This window comes from Panthera leo, chromosome A1 (genome assembly GCF_018350215.1).
Source record: "Panthera leo isolate Ple1 chromosome A1, P.leo_Ple1_pat1.1, whole genome shotgun sequence".
Lineage (NCBI taxonomy): Eukaryota > Metazoa > Chordata > Mammalia > Carnivora > Felidae > Panthera > Panthera leo.
Window position 1 is genome coordinate 29,335,328 of NC_056679.1, and position 22,659 is coordinate 29,357,986.

The following is a 22,659-nucleotide window of genomic DNA, read 5'->3' on the forward strand; positions in this document are numbered from 1 at the left end:
TTCTAGTCATTATCTCCATCTGATATCTAGATTGAGGTATTTGTCAATAGTTAATGCTGGAGGGTGATTCTGAGTTAGACTCAGATCTGTAGAGGGGTTTTATTTTCTTCCTTTAAACCCCATCATTTCACTTATCATTTAGGGGCAACTTAGAGGTCACTTACGACCCAGGGCAAGTTTTTCAGATTTACATAGTTTTAACTGGCACACATGTAGTTTAGGAAAGTATGGATTGGTCAAGAGTCACTTTGTTTTTTGATGGGCAGTTTAGAATGTTTGTTACTGAGAGACTATAAATGGAGTAAGCTGTTATCTGGAAGGTACCATGAAAATGTTCCTTCATGTATTCCAGAGCCATGTTTGATGCCATTGCTAAGCATGAAGTTTATACTAATTTCTTTTTTTTTTTTTTTTTTTTTTTTAAAGTTTATTTATTTATTTTGAGAGAGAAGTGCATGCGTAAGTTGGGGAGGGGCAGAGAGAGAGGGAGACAGAGAATCCCAGGCAGGCTCTGTACCATCAGTGCAGAACCCTGTGAGGGGCTCAGACTCCCAAACTGTAAGATAGTGACCTGAGCCCAAGTCCAATGCCTAACCGACTGAGCCACCCAGGCAACCCAAGTTACACTATTTCTGAAAAATGGTTTTTTAAATGTCATTGTTATTTTCATTTTATTTTATTAAAAAAAAAAATTTTTTTTAACGTTTATTTATTTTTGAGACAGAGAGAGACAGAGCATGAACAGGGGAGGGGCAGAGAGAGAGAGGGAGATACAGAATCTGAAACAGGCTCCAGGCTCTGAGCGGTCAACACAGAGCCCGACGCGGGGCTCGAACTCACGGACCGTGAGATCATGACCTGAGCCGAAGTCGGATGCTTAACCGACCGAGCCACCCAGGCTCCCCTGATATTTTCATTTTAAAGAGTTAGTACTGAACATTTTAGATGTAAGCTTTTCCAATCATACGTTTAGAAAGTATTTTGGGTTTTATGCTTTTATTTTAGAAGAAAAATCTTAAAATTATAAAAATACTGAATATTCTAATTTTTTGAGATGACTAGTGTTACTTAACAATTATGAATATTATGCTTTGTCTTTGAGGACGTTTTCATGTAGTTACTCCATATCAAAGTAACCATAGCACTGGGTAGATTAATAATATGTGCGTTTTAATATACAGTTGCTAAACCAGTTTGTAAAAATTTTTCTCTTTCGACTTGCCAAAATCAGTCTGCATCCCAGAGGACTCATCAGTCAAAAATCAAGTAAGTGTTTCTTTTTCATGAAATAATGCATGATATATATGTCTAAAGGGAAAAATCCTGTTGTTTAATAGTAATGAACAAGTCCTCTGTGATTTTAAGTGTTTTTTAGTTTTTTTTAGAAATAGTGCTTAGCCTGAGAAAACAAATTCTCGAGCTGTTTGCTGATTCCTGTTAGTCTTTATAATTAAGGGTAAATTAAAATCACTTCACTTTAAACTTACTTTTTCTGGTTCCATATTATGTCACCTTGAGATGACAAGAGCCTCTTTAGGTGTTATTACACAGGTAAATAAGTTAGTAGGCTTGACAGAATTGTGCCTTTTATATTTTAGAGTATATTTTTCATAGGATAATTCTGCATGAGTTGAAAGTTACTATTGCTCAGGGCAACAGTTACAATGATGAATTAAGGATCTAGCAAGTATTTGAATTTATTTTTAATTATTCATTAGCCATGTGTACAACTCGTATTCTTAGGACTGTAACAGAAACACAAGGCATTGATCTGGAGCTTTGCATCCTCACTGAATTTCAGCAGGAAACTGAGACTCTTAAAGTATATGTCGTTAATCAAGGTGCATTTTAATTACCTAAAATTGCTTGAAAATGTTAAAACAATTTATTCATGTTCTTTCTGGCGAGATTTAGGATGAGTCTCCAAGTACCAAATAGACAGGGAAATTTGACTAGCTTGGTGGCAGCATCAAGAGTATAACACAAACATCGAATAATAACTATGATGTTAGAATGTAAGATAATCTAACATTGATTTCATATTACCAGGCACTGTGCTCAGTCTTAGGAATATAATAGTGGCAGGATAGATAAATAGCTCTGCCCTCATGGAGTTTATAATCTAATCTAATCTAATTTGAAAGTGAGGATCCCTACAGTTTTAGATCCTTCTGTGGGAAAGATACACATAATTAGAATTTCTAGGCCCACTAGTTTTCCCATGTACCTTGAGACTGAAAGAAGATACTGTGCTTAATGTTGTGTTTGGTAGGATGGGTTAAACTTTTAAGTTATTTTAATTTTTAGCTCATTTGCTTCTGCTCATTGTGTTCAGGGCTGTTGCCCCCAGCTTCAGTTAAGAGATTTTGGAGTATGAAGTCAGGTTGATGTGGGTCCAGTGTAACACCTACCACTGACTGGCTTATTGCTTCACCCTTCTGGGCTTATATTTTTTCATCTGTAAAATAGGGATAGAGTGCTTTTTCTTCGTATTAGATTGAAACGGAAGTGTAAAACTATTGATGGTATATAATAATGGTTTGTTGTTTAGAATCAGTTTTGTTTTCAACGTTAGATTAAGCATAACAGTAATACAGATGTAAGTCAGAACCCCGAAAATCATGTAAGTGTTTAAGTCTCCTGGAAACATTTTAGGGATTATATCTCACTGTTCATTAGTACAGATCAAAGGAAATACAGTTATATAAAATTGTTTGTGAATCACCAGCTGCTTTTCTATTTTGTTCCTCAAGGTGGAGCTCTTGTTGTTTATCATATTGTAGTTTTTATCTTGACAAAACATAAAGAAGCAACAACTTTGAGAATATTAGATGTTCTGAGGTTTTTTTTTCTTTTAATAGGTATGACTGGTATCAAACAGAATCTCAAGTAATCATTACACTCATGATCAAGAATGTTCAGAAGAATAATGTAAATGTGGAATTTTCAGAAAAAGAGGTTATTACTGTCTTTGAACTATCTTTTATTTTGAGATTACGTACTTTTATTTGCAAAATAGTATATTGCAGAATAACCTATAGCAGTTTATCAGATACGTCATTTCTTCCTGAGATGTGGAAAATGCTGATGAAAATCTAAAGCATTGCTTCTCAGTTTGAGTGATTTTAAATTTTGAGACAAAAGTGTTTGTACTGTGGGGTACAGCTAGAGGTACATAATTTTCCTTTAGATTTGAAATTCACAGTAGAATCTGGTTGACAAATAATAAAAGACATTAATTAGTAAGATGTGATTTGGTACATTTGTGTGATACACTTTTGTGAAAAAGATCTACTTATTTGTTGGGTGATTTATATGTCTTAGAATTTGCTAACCACGTGAAATTAGTATGGCCTCTAATTATTTGGTTTGCTAGCATTTACTAGAAAACTTTAATGATATTTAAGTTAGTGGTAGAAGTAGATGTCTTGCATATGAATACTTTTGTTTCATACTATATTTTGCTCTTGAGTTTTCTGGAGATTTAAATGTTAAATATTTGTTTGAAACATACTATTTTCTGTTATTTAATGATGTATGTGAGAATCCATGTAAAGGGTACCCGATAGAAAAAAAGGATTATTTTGAGTTTCTTAAATCTGGTACTCTATATAAAGTATTTAAAACAATCTGTAGCAGCATTGAAATTCTATTCTTATATTCAGTTTAAGTGATCCTTCATTATATAAATTATAAAATGTACTGCTAATTTTGTATTCATTAGTTGTCTGCTTTGGTGAAACTTCCTTCTGGAGAGGATTATAATTTGAAACTGAGACTTCTTCATCTTATAATACCAGAACAGAGCACATTTAAAGTACTTTCAACAAAGGTAAGACAATTTTAAAAGGGTTGTTAGTGGGAGCACCTGGCTAGCTGTCAGAAGAGCATGCAACTGTTGATCTTGGGGTTGTGAGTTCAAACCCCACATTGGGTGTTGATATTACTTAAAAATAAAATAGTTGTCAGTAGTGATGTTTTCAAAATCTAGAAATATTGGTCAACTACTCATCCATGTGATTTTAAGTTTATAGATCCTTTCAGGCACATGTCTTCAAATTAAAAACAATAATTTTTGAGTAACAATTTTCCCCTCCCAGAATTCTAGGACAGTGGAATGTAAAAATCAATTTAACCTCAGTAGTGTTTATATATTTATTAAGATTGGTATAATAGTTCTTAAAGAGGTTTTTTAAAAAGCAGTTATCAGCCTCTATTTAAGAATTGATACTGACAGTGAGTATCTCTTCTCTTGAACTTGTCTGTTTTGATGTACAAATACTTTCCCACCCTGTTTTATGCAGTTAAAAATACTACTGTGAAGATGAATCTGCCTGTTTTTTTTTCCTGTTTTTTAATTAAGTTGAATTTTAGAATACTTTGTTAAGCGAATACTGAGTAACTCAAACTGTGGTTTGAGTAATTATGTAATTTTTAGATTTCTTTATATTTTCAAAAAGTATGCAATGGAATTAAAATTCATATATTGTTTTAGATATCAATCAAAAGATGTAGGTAGTATAATTTAACAGGACAGGTACTGAACTGAAAAATCAAAAAAATCTGACTCTGGTTCTTTGCTCTGTGAATTTACATTGTCACAAAATTATTGTAGGTGTAAATTTTCACTGTATAAATGAGAGATATGGACTAAATGAGTGCTGAAATTTTTTCATCTATAAAATTGTATGGAGATATGTAATGACTTAATGACAATAAATGATATAAGTAGATTTTTTCCATTGCTGCACCTTCTTTACGAACATGTCCTGCAACATGCTGTGTTATTAATTATTGAGTTTAAGTTCTAAGGCTGGGTGAATTTTCATATCCTAGAGTAGAATCAGGTCAGCTAGTGTCAGGGAGAATATGGTAACTGGCTTTGCGGAAAGAAGAGGGTATCTGCCAAGCGTTTGAGCAAAAGTGCAAAATAAAGAAGTGGTCATTTTTTGCATCTAGTTAGAAATGATTTGCCCACTAATTTATTTAAAGATTACAAAGTACAAAGCTGTTAAATTATGAGGGGGAGAGAAGAAACAGTTGTTTGGAAGATAGAAAGTAGGTGGGAAAAAGGAATGAAATCTTACCAAGAGTGTAGTCCTATTGACCCTATCCACATAGTGTAGAATTTGTTTAGTAAAAGAAGATGGGTAAGTAATCAACCACAAAACTATGGCTAGATTTGGGAGGGGGACAGTTGAGAAAATTACGAATTAGGCATTTTCCTACATACGGTATTTTTATCAACAGGTTGTTAATGCATATTCTTTTGAAGTAGTTTAAATGGAAGCTGACTTGTGTGAATAGATGGCGTAAATGACTTAAAAACTTGTGTTAGTGGGTCGCCTCATATAACTTATGGAAGAATAGTATTTGTGATAATAAATACAGAAGTCTGTGTGGCTAGAATTGAGGATGTTAACGAAGCACTGTCATCTCTTATTCTTTATTTTCTTTTGAGTCTTGAGTACTTCTTGAATCTGACCGTTTTGCAGTGCTCCTGCTGTGTTCCCAGTTACCTTTTTTGTGCCTTTCCTCTTTCTTTAAATGCTACATAACTATTTTTCTTTTTTGTGTAGTAGTTTATGTATACATTTTATTTCCCTTGCATTTAGTCTGTGAGGATAAGAAGCATGTCATATTTATGTCTTTGTACATGCTCCAGGTAAGATTGGCTCATAAAGTATAGGATGCCCCATTAATTTTACAAACTGAATAATTTTTTAGTGTAAGTATATTCCATTTGCTAACTTTGTCAACCCTAGCCCTATGTGTTGTACATAGGGCTGCTCAATAATTGTTCAGTGAATACATTTGTTTAATTTTTTAAAGTTTATATTTATTTTGGGCAGGGGGGTTAGATGGTGTAGAAAGAAGGGGGAAGGGAGAGGGCAGAAAGGGAGAGAGAGAAAATCCTAAGGAGGTTCTGCACCAGCAGTAGGGAGCCTGACATGGGGCTCGAACTCATGAACTGTGAGATCATGACCTGAGCCCAAACTCTAAGAGTCAGATGCTTAACCAACTGAGCCACCCAGATGCCCCTCAGTGAATTAATTTAAAATAGATTCTGATGTTAACCCTTTGAAATTGTTAGATTATTTTTATTCTTAGTTTTATAGATGAAAAGAAACCGAGGTTCATGGACTTTAAATGCTTTCCCCAAGTTTACATAGTTACTAAATTATCCATCTTGGCCCAGGGGAAATACTTTTATTTCTGGAAAGCTAGTGCTTCTTTGCTTAGGTTTTTCTAAGTTCTAGATTAAAGAATTACCATTCTAAAGATGTGTAAAGAAGATGATTTTTCTTTTCCTAGCCGAAAGTAACATATATTAGTTTTGTTAGACCACCAACTTTTAAGCTGTATATTATGGGAAACAAATTGAAATAATTGTACTTAATTATATCTTAAGGGAAATGAAAATTTAGAATCTTTTTTCATACAGCAGAGGGAGACTGTTAAATACTGAAAATCAAATCTTTCTGTGGGTTACTGAGGTTTATTTAGTGATGACACTAAGAAAATAATGAAATCACATGGTTTTCATATGAATTCAGGTATCTTGAATCGTTGATGTGAGTTGAGAAAAGAATGCTTCTGGTCACAAGAAACTGCTTAAAATTAGAGATTCTGTAAAATGTGTGCTTTAAAGGGGTGATTTCTTTGGGAATTCGGTTTTTTTCTTTTCCACCTTCAAGGGTGAAGAAATGTTGCATATTCTTGTATAATCTTTGGTTAAGTGTTATTAATTCAAGGGAAATATAATTTGCAATGAAAATAAGAGAGGTAGCACCCTTCAATCAGTGAAATAACATTTTTAACTAAATATTTTACAGTGTCATACCTAGATTTTTCCAAGTCAGAATTCATTTTTTTTCAGTACCTCTGACAGTTATATCTCCCTTTTATTGAATCCAAGCTTTCCTATCTGCCTATTAATTCATTTTATTAAGAAACTGTAGTGTTTCTTTTGTTCCATCTTACTAATTTCATGACAGTATTCTCTGCTCACAATCACAGGCTTATAACTTCAGTGTCAGCTGTGCTGTGAAATACTCATATTAAAGGTTAATATTCACTCCTCCTAAAAAAGTGAGAATTTTCAAAATGCTTTGTAGAAATATTCTTTGGGGTACCTGGCTGGCTCATTCAGTGGAGTGTGAGACCTTTGATCTTGGGGTTGTGGGTTCGAGTCCCGCATTGGGTGTAGAGATTACTTAAAAATAAATTTTTTTAAAAAAGTTCTATTCCTATTTCTAGTCAGAGCAATTTTTGTATTATGTCTATAAAATATGAAGGCTCTTGACTGGAATTGTGGGAGGTAAAAATGTGTGTCTTTATTTTGAGACAGACCATGGCTCCCTTAACTTACTAAAATTTGAGAAGTTTCAGAGTGAATTCCTTTTCTTAATATTCATAGAAGAATCCTAATGATGATGTGATGGAGTTGGGGATGTCTGGGCAGGATGTAGAGACTTTTGGATTGTTGTTTTATGTCTTTTTGATAACAGTGGTGGTGGTAATTATGTTTTTAAATAATTAGTTGCTGATAATGCACAAATTGTTTTTGAAGTGTATTCTTTCTACCTTTTTAATGCATATTCATGTATTTTCAAAAGAAAAGGACTTTACTGTAAATACTGTCTGTAACTATCTTTTTAAATTTAGCCATATATTATGGATATTTTTTTCATGCCCTTAAATGTTTTACAGGAAAGTATTTCATTGCATGCATCTATTGTAGCTTATTTAGTCAGTCCTATCTGTTTGACCTGTGTAGAATTATAGTAGGTAACTATTTTGAATGCTGTGTATTATCTACACATGGAATCCTAACAATTACTGTATGATACAGGTATTTTTATCACCTGTTTACAGGTATAAACTGAATCCAGAGATGTTAAATACTTTGCACAGATTTTTTAGCTGATTATAATGATTGTAAAGATAATGATAAGAACATTCAGTTATTTGCCAGATACAGTGCTCTATTCTTTTCATGCATGGGCTCATTTAATCCCCATAAGAACCCTAAATGAGGTAGACCCTATTAATCCCTTTTTACAGGAGAAGCTGAGGCTCAGTGAGATTAGTTACTTGCTCATGGCCATATTTCCAGCAGGTAGTATCTATCTATGACTCTTCTCTAAAACTGATAGTTGTCTTATTTTCAACCTCTGTTTATTTGTGAGGAAGTAAGTAAAACTTCTAGCAGAAGACACTTCCAGCAAGTTGTCTATCTTGGTTGCCTCATCTCTAAAATATGGATGGTAATCTCCTTTTATAGGGTTGTTCTTTTAACTGAGATGATATATATGAAACACATGGTATGTAATAGTGCTCAAGAAATGTTACTGCTATAGTTATTTTATCCAGATTATTTAGATTTTTATTCAGATTGTAAAAGCAATAAATGTGTATCATAGGAAATTTGGAAAAACGTAAAGGAGCAGAGAAAGTAATTATTCAGTCTCACTATTGATGACATTTTGGCATACTTCTTTCCAGGAGACTGGAATATTACCCTATATTTAGATCTTTCACTAGAGGTGATACCTGCTGGAATTCTTTGTTTATGGGAATATCGCTTCTTGAATAATTTCTTCAAGGAGAGTAGAGACTGTGACCTTTTGTACTAATACAGTGCCTGGCCCAAGTAGACACAAAGCAGATATTTGAATTGTGCGAGTAGAACTTTGGGGAAGAGGAATGCACGGGTGGCTCAGTAGGTTAAGCGTCCAACTTCAACTCAGGTCATGATCTCAAGCTCAAGCGCCGCATCGCATCGGGCACAGGGCCCTCTTTGGATCCCCTGTCCCCGTCTCTCTCAGCCCCTCCCCAACTCAGTACTCGTACGCACTCTCTCAAAAATAAAAACATTTAAAAAAAATTTGTTGAACTTTGGAGAAGATTTTTCAGTTTCTTGTCATTAATTACTGTTCTTTGCATTTAAAAAAATGATTATAAAATGATTTGAGTGTAGGGGCACCTAGGTGGCTCAGTCGGTTAAGCATGTGACTTTGGCTTAGGTCGTGATCTCACGGTTCATGGGTTTGAGTCCCACATCAGGTTCTGTGCTGACAGCTCAGAGCCTGGAGCCTGCTTCAGATTCTGTGTCTCCCTCTCTCTCTGCCCCTCCCCTGCTTGTGCGCCCCCTTTCTCTCTCTTCCTCTTTCTCTCTGAAATAATAAACTTAAAAAAAATGGTTTGAGTGTAAAAATAAAGATGGTAGTTGTGCAGTATGACTTCAGGAAGACTTGAGTTTATTATCAGATGAAGGGGTTAGATACAGCAGTTAAATGTTTAAGAGAATGTTGGGAAAAATTACATTCTGAAGGTCGGGAACAATTATTTAATGACTACAGCCTTGAAACAGGTGGTTGTCAAAACTACCAGAAAAAGAAAGTTCAGCAGTAAACTGCCACAACTCATAGTGTCTGAGAAAGATGCCTTCACTGTCCCTCTGTAGCAGGAAGTGGGAGCTTAACCTCCTCTTAAGGTGGTATCTGGATGTCATGACCCTTTTGAAGTAATGGCTTCCCTTTAAATCTGAAGTCCTTTCATTGGAAAAAATTAAACTGTGCAGAGAAGACTTTAGAGGTGGGTGATAGTATACAAAATCTTGAGAACTGACAGTTTGGAACAGCAGGGATTCTCATTAGTAATCTGTGAATACTGCTTTGGGACATTCTTGAAAGCCTTCCTTGTGCATATGAGAGCAGCATTCAAGCACACTACCAAAGTTTTAAGTTAACTTTTAAATTATTTTTGACTTAAATGAAAATAGAATAGCTTCTTAATAGTCACAGTAAAAGTACCTGAAGTTGGGCTGGCGGTAACTCTGGAGGTACCTGCCAGAATCATTAAGACTTAACACTTCAATTTAAAAAGCATATATAAACATTGAAAGTGAAATACGTGTAAAAAAGAATTCACAGAAAATTAGTATTGCTCCTCACTTTTGTCTTTTCAAAAAGCTGCTTTAAGTGGTTTATTATGTGCAGCTATTTTGGTGAATGGATTACCTACAATTTCAAGTTCAGGTCAGCATGTCTTACTTGATACAGGTTGTTACTAAGAGCTTTGACTTTGGCCTTATAAAGGCCTCTTTGTTCATACTACACAATTCCTCAGGTTATAGTTGTTTTTAGTAGACGTGAATGGTAGTGTGTGCTGCTCTTTAGGTGAAACGAGGAACTTTTCATAGACCCTGCGTAAGTGCAGGAACGTGAGGTGTGAATATAGGGTGCTCTGTGGCAGAGGTTAGTTAAGTATAGTAGTGTTGATGTATACACTGCTTGCCAGGTCTTCACTTCCAGATGAGTTGAAAATTAAAGAAGCGAAATGACTTTTTAAATTTTAGGGTAATAGCTCTTTTCAATAACTATTGCTGTGTCATTGCCAGCTACTAGATTTTTGCCCCTTTTTGATAATTATTCCAGCAGTGATAACTTAAAATACTGTCACTAATATTACTGTCACTTAATATTGTATATGAGAAAATATTGATAGCATTTTACTTTATAAAAATTAGTCATCATTTTAGAGAACTGTAGAGATTCTTATAAAATTGTTTTTATTTATGTAGAGTTTATTTTTTTATTTATGTAGAATTTAAACACATAAATTATGTTAAAAATACTGTACTTTTGGGTTGCCTGGGTGGCTCAGTCAGTTGGGGTGTCCGACTCTTGATTTTGGCTCTTTGATTTTTGAGGTCATAATCTCACAGTTCATGGCTTCAAGCCCTGTGTTAGGCTCTGTGCCATGTTCTCTCTCCCTTTCACTGTCCCTTCCCCACTCATGCTCTCTCTCTCTGTCTCTCAAAATAAATAAACTTAAAAAAAAATTATTTATTTATTTATATTTATTTTTTTTTAACTTTTTTAAATTTATTTTTGAGAGAGGGAGAGACAGAGCATGAACAGGGGAGGGTCAGAGAGAGGGAGACACAGAATCTGAAACAGGCTCCAGGCTCTGAGCTGTCAGCACAGAGCCCGACGCAGGGCTTGAACTCACGGACCGCGAGATCATGACCTGAGCCGAAGTCGGCCGCTCAACCGACTGAGCCACCCAGGCGCCCCCAAAAAAATTTTTTTTAAATAGTGCACTTTTGGTCTCTTTCCCAGGGACATTTCATGTTTTTCTCATTATAAAAATAGTTTTTGGTTACATTTCTGTCCTAAAGAAAGTACAAATCCTCAGAGACCATAACCCCTTCCATACCATCACTTCGTGTCTGGTTAAAAATAATGGCAGATTTCTCAGTGTTTTAAGTTATTATGAAATGCAGATTTTAAGGATTCTATCACTAAGTGCAGATGGTAGAAAGATTACCAGTAATTGCTAGTTTAAATGATTTATCGGATCTAAAGGAGTCAAAGAACCAGTGTGAACAGGCTTTTCTTTTTGTTAAACTTTGTATAATTTTTTTTCATATTTACAAAAGTAGTAATTCTTTTCTTAGAAAAAAATTAAAATATAAGGAAAACAAGATAGATGAAAGTGTTATGTGAGTGTATGTTAGGGTTAAGAATAGACCCTAGGGGATCGACCTTGATTAGAGAGTTAAAGATAAATTTCATTTAAAAACAATTTTTTTTTATGTTTATTTATTTTTGAGAGAGAGGGAGAGACAGAGCATGAGGAGGGGAGGGGCAGAGAGAGAGGGAGACACAGAATCCGAAGCAGGCTCCAGGCTCCAAACTTTCAGCACAGGGCCCGATGCGGGGCTTCAAGTAACAAACCACGAGATCATGACCTGAGCCGAAGTCGGACGCTCAGCCGACTGAGCCACCCAGGCGCCCCAGTAAATTTCATTTTAATAAGTGAAGCTAGTCTAGCATTCATAAGCTCTTCATAATTTGCCTTACACCTTTTCCATCTGTAGTTTTTTACTGTTCTAACATAAATCTTGGACTTGTGGCAAATTGGTCTTGTCCATACTCCCTGATGCTTTGTGTCCTTTCAAACCTCAGGGCTCGTTTTAGGCTGTTCCTTTCGTCTCCAGAGACCTCCTCTTTCCACCATTGTAAATGCTCCTACCCCTCAAAGCTCTGCAAGGTGTGCTAAAACTCTTTCTTTTTACACCCAGGTGTGATCTCTGCTGAGCTATTAGAACATTTATTTGCCTCGTGGTTAACTTTATTGTAGTATCTTATATCTCACATACTTCAAGATGGTCAGGAACTTGTTTTTACTATTTAAAAAAATCCACCACATCTGTGAAAATTACAGCTTGTTCATATTGTATGTTTAATAATTAGTGAATGATTATAAAAATGGTAGCATTAGTTGTATTTTTTAATGTTTATTTATTTTGAGAGAGCATTTGCGCACATGTGAACAGGGAACGGACAGAAAGCGAGGGAGAAAAAATCCCCAGCAGGCTCTGTGCTGTTAGTGCAGAGCCCGATGTGAGGCTTGATCCCACAAACCATGAGATCACAATGCAAGCTGAAATCAAGAGTTAAATGCTCAACCGGCTGAGCCACCCGGGTGCCCCAGTTGTAATATGTTTATATAATGGTAGTGTTCTCCACTCTCAAACAGGTTAATGTGCATGCAAATGTAGTGATTCTATTAGAACAGGGTTTCTCAAAGGGGGGCACTGTTGACATTTGGGGCTGTATAAATCTTTGTTTTGGGAAGGTTGCCCTTTATGCATCCCTAACCCCCACCCCGGGTGTGGTGACCAACAATATCCATAAACATTGCCAAATTCCACTGGGAGGCAAAATCACCTCTGGTTGAGAACACTGCATTGGAAAAAAAAAACATGGATTTCAAGACTTTTTTTTTTTTTAAGTTTACATATTTATTTTTGAGAGAGAAAGCATGAATCAGGGAGGGCAGAGAGAGGAGAGAGTGAGAATCCCAAGCAGGCTCTGCACCGCCAGTGTGGAGCCCTATGCAGGGCTTGAACTTACGAACAATGAGATCATGACCTGAGCTGAAGTCAGATCTTTACCGACTGAGCCACCCAGGTGCCCCAAGACTCTTCTTAATTGTAGCTTATAGTGTGTATGTATGTTGTTTTTGAAGGGTGGCTTTTAAGTAGAAAAATAAATGTTTCCAAGTTCTTGAAATTTAACCTTGAATAATTTAAGGAAATGATCTCAAGGGTTCTATTAATTCTTATAAAAGTTTATGACTTGAAGAAATTGCATTTTTTTAATGTTTTGTATATTTTACATTGAATAATAAATTTTGTTTGGTGTTTTCTTCCAGATTGAAATTAAAATGAAAAAGACAGAAGCTGTGAGATGGGAAAAACTAGAGGGGCAAGGAGATGTGCCTACTCCAAAACAGTTTGTAGCAGGTTTGTTTTCTGGCCTTGATGAGCTTTAAATTCATATTGTGTTATATAGTTGAAGTTAAATAGTAATGGACTTTCTTTCTGCCTACATTATTTATGTTCCCAAGGTAAAATACAATGAGTGTAAGAAGATTGCTCTGTAATGAATACAAACTAGCTTTTCATGTGAAGGTTCTAACTTCTTAAACTCAATACAAATGAATGGGGACAAAAACCCTGAGGGAGTTGGGATTTATTGTTTACCAAGTTAATGTAGGATATCATTTGGGGGTTGTTTTTGTGTGTTGCCCTTTCCTATTACTTCTTTTTGGGTTGCAAGTGAATTAGTGGTTTATTCTCCTGAAATAGTCTCTCTTCTTCCCTTTCCCTTTTATTTCTTTTCTTTCTCTTTCTTCTTATAGAATAATATAGAATATATTGTCAACTCTAATTTCCTGGAATTTCAGGGCTTGACAGTGTAAAGTATCTAACCCATTTCACTATGTTGCTCTTTTAGTACAAGTGCTCATAAATAGGTCATGAAGACAGAAAAGCCCAGGAGAAGAGTAGAAAACTAGGGTTGATTGTTTTTAACCCTTTAAGGGACAGGCTACTTTATATTGGGTCAATTTTTTTTTCTTTCTATTTTAAAAAAATTTTTTTAATGTAATTTAATTTTTTAAAGTTACATCCAAGTTAGTTAGCATATAGTGCAACAATGATTTACCCATTTAGCCCATCCCCCCTCCCACAACCCCTCCAGTAAGCCTCTGTTTGTTCTCCATATTTAAGAGTCTTTTATGTTTTGTCTCCCTCCCTGTTTATATTATTTTTGCTTCCCTTCCCTTGTGTTCATCTGTTCTGTGTCTTAAGTCCTCATATGAACGAAGTCATATATTTATCTCTCTAATTTCGCTTAGCATAATACCCTCTAGTTCCATCCATGTAGTTGCAAATGGCAAGATTTCATTCTTTTTGATTGCTGAGTAATACTCCATTATATATATTATTACGTTGGGTCAGTTTTAAGTATATGCAGTAGACAGGTATTTTTCTAATGGAATATTTAATCTGCTAGACACTCCTAGAACTACAGTCTAAGAGTGTATTTTACAGCATTGACCTCATTAATGAGAGGAGAAAAATTTCTTTTTGATTAGAGTTAATGTTCCAGTTTGATGACCAAAATAAGCTAACATTGTGTTTCAGCCACTTTTAGATTTTCCACTGCCTTCTTCTTTGACAGAAAACACATTTCCTTGTGGCACCTTTTAGAAAACCCTGAGTTAGCCAATAGATCATTTATTTTATTTTAGTTTTATTTTGAAATAATTTTAGATTCCCCTCAAAGTTGCAGAAATACTAAGAGTTTTCATGTGCCCTTCACCTGGCTTCCCTGCATGAGAGCATCATAACTAGTCTATAGTGTAATTAGCAAAACCAGGAAATTGACACCAACAGATAGTTTTTATATTGAAGTATTTGAAGTTGGTATTTAAGCTCTTAAGCTTCTGCTTTCACACTTGATTTGAAAGACATAGGAAAGATGTTATGTAGTTCTTTTGGGGCTGACTCTCTGGGATTTGGGGGCTGAGGTTTATATATATAGTTCAAATATTTTTTTTAAAGAAACACTTTAAATGCCATATATCACTGAATTCTAACAAAAGCCCTCTGAATTAGCCCTATTTTATAGGCTCAGAGAAGAAGCAGATTGCTTAAGATCACCTGGCAATTTTCATTGTCGAGGACTAAACCCTGGTCTTCAGGATCTGGGTCTGGTTCTTACATAAACTCTGTATGTGATACTGTTGTTGCTGCATCTTCTAACAGTGGAAAATCTGCTGACATGAGTATCTTTGCAATTGTTTGATATTATAATATTATAATGAATGAGCAAGGAAGTTAGGTTACTATCCCTCAGTAGTTTATCTTTCATCTACAGGTGTTAAAATTTTTCTGAGATTAAACCTAAAGATTTTTAGTGTTACAGTTGCAGAGTTTTTCTAAACACAGTGCCTTGGATATTTCAGATGTTATTCCTCCTGTCCTGGTATATTTTTGTAAGGAATTAATATGCTTGTCAGATTCCTGTGTCCTGCAAGCTGGAGACTGCAGATAAGGGCAAGTTGCTTAACACGTTTGAGCCAGTTTTCTTGTGTGTAAAGTGGAAGTTAGAATCTGTGTTTTCATTCTCTGGGGAGTCAGCATTAGGATTAATTAAACCCATGTTATTTTAGGCTCTTAATTTACTGTAACCTGCATTGTTTTGTTTGTTTGTTTTCTTTGGCTACTAGTGAAAATGTACATAGATCAAGAGGGGATTACTGGTAGAGAAAGAGTAGATTGGAAAACCATATGCTTAACCTAAATAAAACTGTGTGAGGTATTATGGTTTGGTTTAGTTTTGCTGGGAAATAGATAGGGAGAAAGTTGGTTTATAGGCGAAGAGAAAGGATGGAACAACAGAATGAACAGTTAGTGGTTTCTCATTTCTGAACTATTTTGAGGAACGGGAGATAGAGAGGCAGTAGTGGAAGAGGGACATTCAGTGTGTCCTAATATATTTATAATAAATAATAAATATATATATATATTTTTAACGTTTATTTTTGAGAGAGCAAGGGAGGGGCAGAGCCAGGGAGGGACACAGAATCTGAAGCAGGCTCCAGGCTCTGAGCTGTCAGCACAGAGCCTGACCTAGGGCTCGAACTCACAAGCCGTGAGATCATGTCGGACCCTTAACCAACTGCGCCACCCAGGCACCCCTAGATAGTTTTTTTTAGTGTGTCCTAATATATTAATAGAGAAACTTTGAATCAGGTGTTTTTTAAAGCTTTGTAGCTACACTTTCCAGTATAGTCGCTACTGTACGTACTGAGCATTTGAAATGACCAGTCTGGATTGAGTTGTGCTGGAAGTATAAAACACAGATTTTGAAGATCTTATGAAAGGAAAATTACAACATATCTTAATATATTTATATTGATTTTGTGTTGAGGTTGATACAGTTTTAAATATATTAGGTTAAATATTAAAATGCATTTCATCTGATTCTTTTTAGTAATGTGGCTACTAGAAATTTTTAAATTATGTGGCTCACATTTGTGCCTGCATTGTATTTCCATTGGAGAGTAAACAGCACTGCTCTTATAGCTACTATGTAGATTAGTTTTTAATTATTTGTGTGGGGCGGGGTGGGGTGAAGGGGCTCTTGATTCCATTAGTCTTTAGGGTAGTCTTGGCAGTGCCCTGAGCCCCTGGGCTAGTCAGTAGCCTGTCTGGCTGCAGGCAGCTTCCATTAACTTCAATGTGCCCTACAGATACTAATGTTTTCTATGTGTGTGTGAGTGGACATTGAGCTCTGGATTATTGCCTGGTGTATTTTTCATCATTCAAGAAGAATTATTATTTCCTATCGAAGTAATCAAATATTTTAACGTGGGGAGAGGATGGAGTCTTAACTCACTAATTGTATGGATAATTACTTATATTTTCAGTTTATACTTACTCTGAAAGATACAGGAGTACCTCAGAAAAACTAAGCCACATTTTTTATTTAAAGTTTATTTATTTGTTTTGAGAGAGCACATGAGCAAGTGAAGGGCAGAGAGAGAGAGACAGAATCCCAAACAGGCTCTGCATGATCAGTGTGCGGATCCTGACACAGGGCTCAAACTCATGAAACCATGAAATTATGATTTCAGCCAAAATCAAGAGTCAGATGCTTAACCAACTGAGCCATCCAGGCACCCCAAGGAAAAGCCACATTTTTAACATTTATTAAAATCTCATTTATAAGAGAAATTTCTTAAGCATCATTTTAAAAAACACTATTTAGGGGGATGGGAGGGAGGGTAAAGTGGGTGATGGGCATTGAGGAGGGCACCTGTTGGGATGAGCACTGGGTGTTGTATGGAAACCAATTTGACAATAAATTTCATAATAAAAAAAATAAATACAAACACTATTATTATTTATTATCTTTTATTATTTGTACTATTTTTGCAACTTTTCTATAAATATAAAAGTTCCAGTACACTTCTCACCCAGTCCCCCCCATTATTAACACAAAGAGTCTGTTTTTAATCTAATCTTGGGTAATGTACCAAAAATGTACACTTTATTTTGCTCAAAAAAAATTCCCAGATTTTACATTATACTAACTGATTCAGTTTTGATAAGTGTAAGTCTGTTGATGTATATATCAGAAAGATATTTATTAGAGGGGTGCCTGGGTGGCTTAGTTAAGTGTCTTGATTCTTGATTTCAGCTCAGATCATGATCTCACATTTTGTGAGATAGAGCCCGCGTCAGGCTCGATGCTGACAGCGTGACAGCGTGACAATCCTGCTTGGGATTCTGTCTCTCTTGCTCTCTGTGCCCCTCCCCAGGCCTCTCATAAATAAATAGATAGATAAATAAAACACTGTCTCTCCCCCCCTCAAAATTAATAAACTTTATCCAAAAAGGCATTTGTTATAAATATGAAATTCAGTGAACTATAAACTGTTACAATGTTCTTTATACCACAGTCACAAAGTTTACATATTTTTGACATAGTCATCACGTGTTGATTAATCACTTCTATCTTTTTTACTCCATAGATGTAAAGAACTTATATCCATCATCATCTCATTATACAAGAAATTGGGATAAATTGGTCGGTGAGATCAAAGAAGAAGAAAAAAATGAGAAGTTGGAGGGAGATGCAGCTTTAAACAAATTATTTCAGCAGATCTATTCAGATGGTTCTGATGAAGTGAAACGTGCCATGAACAAATCATTTGTAAGAACATACGCTTGAAAAAAGCATACTTTAGTAGTAAATTTCAGAAAATTTAAAAGAAATTAGGCAATTTTAAACAAAATTGCATGTACTGTGGTTTTGAATAGGCTTCATCTGAACATTTCTTCCCGCTCTAAACTTAGACTAATTATTGAGGAAGTTGGAAACTTGTGGGGTAGTTGAGAAGTAAGTGGTTTATTCCAAATAAATATTTTTTAGTCATTAAGTTAGAACTTGGAAAGCTTAAGAAATACTCTAATTATGGTAGTTGGATTTATCACGGTAGCTGAAGGTGCTTCCATTAGAACCATGTATAGCCTCAGTGTCAGAGATGAAGAACATAGAGGGGAAACTTCCAGAACAGTGTTTGGCAAGTAGAAGGTGCATGTTAATTATTCATTGGTTTGTTAATAATTTTGTCTATTGAATAAGAAAATTTAGGTCTTTGCCAGACAACAGATACCACCTAATTAGGCCTCAAGTTTTGGAATTTTAATGACAAGTCCTCACTGTAGAACTGTATTGATTATTTTGCTTGAAGATGTAATCCTTTGACTTTTACCAGTAGCTTTGGAAATGTCACTCTTCTTTCAAGGGATATTCAAATTAGCATTTAGTTAATGTCTTAGAAACTCAGATATTCCACATAAGTTACTATGTCATAACTTGTCATGATTCAACTTTTCACTGTTGACTTAAAAAGGTTTTCTTTTAATTAAATTTCTTACTTTGAGATAATTGTGGATTCATATGCAGTTATAAGAAATAATATAGAGAGGTCCCTTGTATCCTTTACATAGTTTCCCCTAGTGGAATCTCCTTGTAAAACTACAGTATCACAACCATGTTATTGATAGTTAGGACAGAGAACATTTCCACTGCCATAGGATTCCTTTGTTCGTGTCATTTTATAGCCATACCCACTTCCTTCCACCCCTTCCCCTCTTTAAACTGTGCCACTACTAATTTGGCAAGTCTTTGGGAGATACATAGTTTGCAAATATTTTCTCTCAGCTTGTAGTTTGTCTTCTTACTTTCTTGATGGTCTTTTGCAGAGCTAAAGTATTTAATTTCGATGAAATCCAGTTTATCAGTTTTTTCTTTTATGGATCATGCTTTTACTATCAAGTGTAAGAACTCTTTGCCTGGTTCTAGATCTGAAAGACTTCTGCTGTGTTTTTCCTTTCAATAAAACTTTTATACTTTCACTTATTACATTGAAGTCCATGATCCATTTTGAGGTAATTTTTATATAAAGCAGAGATGTAGGTTGAGGTTTTTGGGCGGGGGGGGGAGGGGGGTTTGTTTTTGGCCTATGTGTGTTCAGTTGCTCTAGACTGCTTGTTGAAAAAGCTGTCTTTCTTCCCTTGAACTGTTTTTGTGTTGTTCGAAAATCAGTTGAGCGTATTTGTCTCAGTTTATTTCTGGATTCTCTGTTTCATTGATCTGCATGTCTATCCCTCTGTTAATACTAGTCTTGATTATTTTAGCTATGTTACTTTTGAAACCAGGAAGTCATTCCTTCTACTTTATTCTTCATTTTCAAAATTGTTTTAGATATTCTAGTTCCTTTGTGTTTCCACATAAGCTTTAGAATGTTTTGTCTGTAGGTACCAAAAAATCCTGTTGAACAGTATATAAATTTGGAGAGATTGACATTTTTATTGTGTTGAATTTTCCAGTCCAATCTTTGATTTCTTCATCAGTATTGTGCAATTTTCAGCACATCCTGTACATGTTTTGCAAGATACACCTAAATATTTAATTCTTGTTTTGAGTGATTGTAAATGGTATTGTAGATTTAACTTTGGTGTCATGTGCTAGTATTTAGAAATACAGGTTTGTTTGTTTGTTTGTTTGTTTGTTTGGTTTATCTTATATTCTGACCTTGTTGAACTCACTTATTCTGGGAGATTTTTTGGTAAATTGCTTGCGATTTTCTAGGTAGACAGTCATATTTCCAAATAGGGACTTTTTTTCCCCTCCTGATATTTGTGGCTTTTCTCTCCATATTGCAGTGGCTAGAATTTGTGGCACTGTGTTGAGTAAGAGTGGTGAGAGTGGATATTTATGCTTTGTTCCCCAGCTTAAGGGAAAACCATTCATTCCTTCACCATTAAGTAGGTTAGCAGTAGGTTTTTTGTAGATGCTATATCAGGTTAAAAGTTCTCTATTCCTTGTGTGAGATTTTTATCGTGAGTGGCTGTTGACTTTTTGGAAGGTAGCAGTTAGGCTCACCACTATACCACCAGCACTGCACAGCTGTTGGCTGTTAGCTTTTTGAATTTGAATGCTTTTTTTCTGCAGTGATCAATATGATTATGTAATTTTTCTTCTTTAACCTGTTAACAGTGGTGATTTTGTATGATTAATGTGACTGATTTCAACTAGAACCAGCCTTGCATCCTTTGGATAAGCCTCACCTGGTCATAGTGTGTAATTCCTTTTATGTGTTCTTCAATTCTATTTTCAGATACCTTGTTAAGGATTTTTGTATCTGTATCATGAGGGATATTGGTCTGTAGTATTCTTTTTTTATACTGCCTTTGTCTGGTTTTGGTATCAGTGTAACACCAACTTCATAAATGAATTAGAAAGTGCTCTATCCTCTTCGGTGTTTTAGAAGAGATCGTGTAGAATTGGTGTTAATTTTTTCTTTAGTGAAACCATGTAGGCCTGCACATTTCTTCTTTTGGTGTGATTTTAAATTACAAATTTAATAGTTAATAGGATTGTTCAGATTATCTATTTCATATTGAGTGTCTTGTGGCAGTTTGTGTTTTTGAGCATTTATTCTGTTTTATCTAAGCTGTAGTGATATGTGCGGAGTCTTTAGTGATACTCCATTTCATTCCTGTGATGGGAATTTGTCTTTTTTTTCCCCCCCAGTCTTGATGTAGAGGTTTGTCAATGTTAGTGAATTTTTTTCAAAGAATCAACTCTTTGTTTACTTCATTTTTTTTCAACTTTTTATTATAAATTTCGTTCATTTCTGCTATTTTCTCCTATCTGCTTGCTTTGGGTTTATTTTGCTATTTTTTTTAGGTTGTTCAGATGTGAATTTAGATTATTGGTTTGATACTGTGTTTTCTTTTGTGTGTGTTTATGCTGTAAACTTCCTTCTTAGGGTTTTAGCTCTCTCACAAATTCTAATGTTATATTTTCATTCAGTTTTATATGTATTTTGATTTCATTTGAGACATCATCACATGGGTTGTTTAGAAGTATGTTGTTCAGTTTCCAAGTGTTTGGAGATTTCCATGTTATCATATTATTACTGGTTTCTAATTTTATTCCATTGTGATTTGAGACCATGTACTTTATGATTTACATTCTTTGTTTTATTGCCCAGCGTTCAGTCTATTTCAAGTGTATGTTTCACTTGAAAAGAAGGTATATTTTGTTGTTGGGAGGAGTGTTGTAGAAGTATCAATTTTATCTTTTTATTTTTATTTTTTCTATTTTTTAATTTTATTTTTTAAAATTTACATCCAAATTAGTTAGCATATAGTGCAACAATGATTTCAGGAGTAGATTCCTTAGTGCCCCTTACCCATTTAGCCCATCCCCTCTCCCACAACCCCTCTAGTAACCCTGAGTTTGTTCGCCATATTTATGAGTCACTTATGTTTTGTCTCCCTCCGTTTTTATATTAGTTTTGTTTCCCTTCCCTTATGTTCATCTGTTTTGTCTCTTAAAGTCCTCATATGAGTGAAGTCATGATTTTTGTGTTTCTCTGACTAATTTCACTTAGTATAATACCCTCCAGTTCCATCCACGTAGCTGCAAATGGCAAGATTTCATTCTTTTTGATTGCCGAGTAATACTCCATTGTATGTATATACCACATCTTCTTTATCCATTCATCCATCAATGGACATTTGGGCTCTTTCCATACTTTGGCTATTGTTGATAGTGCTGCTATAAAACATGGGGGTGCATGTGTCCCTTTGAAACAGCACACCTGTATCCCGTGGAGAAATGCCTAGTAGTGCAATTGCTGGGTCATAGGGTAGTTCTATTTTTAGTTTTTAGTTTTTTTTTTTTAATGTTTATTTTTGAGACAGAGAGAGACAGAGCATGAATGGGGGAGGGTCAGAGAGAGGGAGACACAGAATCTGAAACAGGCTCCAGGCTCTGAGCTGTCAGCACAGAGCTCGACGTGGGGCTCGAACTCACAGACCATGAGATCATGACCTGAGCCGAAGTCGGCCGCTTAACCGACTGAGCCACCCAGGCGTCCCACTATTTTTAGTTTTTTGAGGAACCTCCATACTGTTTTCCAGAGTGGCTGCACCAGCTTGCATTGCCACCAACAGTGCAAAAAAGATCCTCTTTCTCACTTCCTTGCCAACATCTGTTGTTGCCTGAGTTGTTAATGTTAGCCATTCTGACAGGTGTGAGGTGGTATCTCATTGTGGTTTTGATTTGTATTTCCCTGGTGATGAGTGATGGTGAGCATTTTTTCATGTGTCGGTTGGCCATCTGTATGTCTTCTTTGGAGAAGTGTCTATTCATGTCTTTTGTCCATTTCTTCACTGGATTATTTGTTTTTTGGGTGTTGAGTTTGATA

At 35.3% G+C, this 22,659-nt stretch overlaps 1 protein-coding gene across 2 annotated transcripts in view; it reads left to right on the plus strand.

The window, feature by feature from the left end:
* The window catches only part of SUGT1 (SGT1 homolog, MIS12 kinetochore complex assembly cochaperone), a 41,918-nt gene that overhangs the window by 13,311 nt on the left and 5,948 nt on the right, over window positions 1–22,659 (plus strand). For both annotated transcript variants that reach the window (XM_042927330.1, XM_042927332.1), the window contains 5 exons: window positions 1,232–1,266; window positions 2,862–2,958; window positions 3,725–3,832; window positions 13,231–13,321; window positions 17,905–18,086. In XM_042927330.1, coding sequence (XP_042783264.1) covers window positions 1,232–1,266; window positions 2,862–2,958; window positions 3,725–3,832; window positions 13,231–13,321; window positions 17,905–18,086 — 513 coding nt within the window. The remainder of the gene's footprint in view (window positions 1–1,231; window positions 1,267–2,861; window positions 2,959–3,724; window positions 3,833–13,230; window positions 13,322–17,904; window positions 18,087–22,659) is intronic.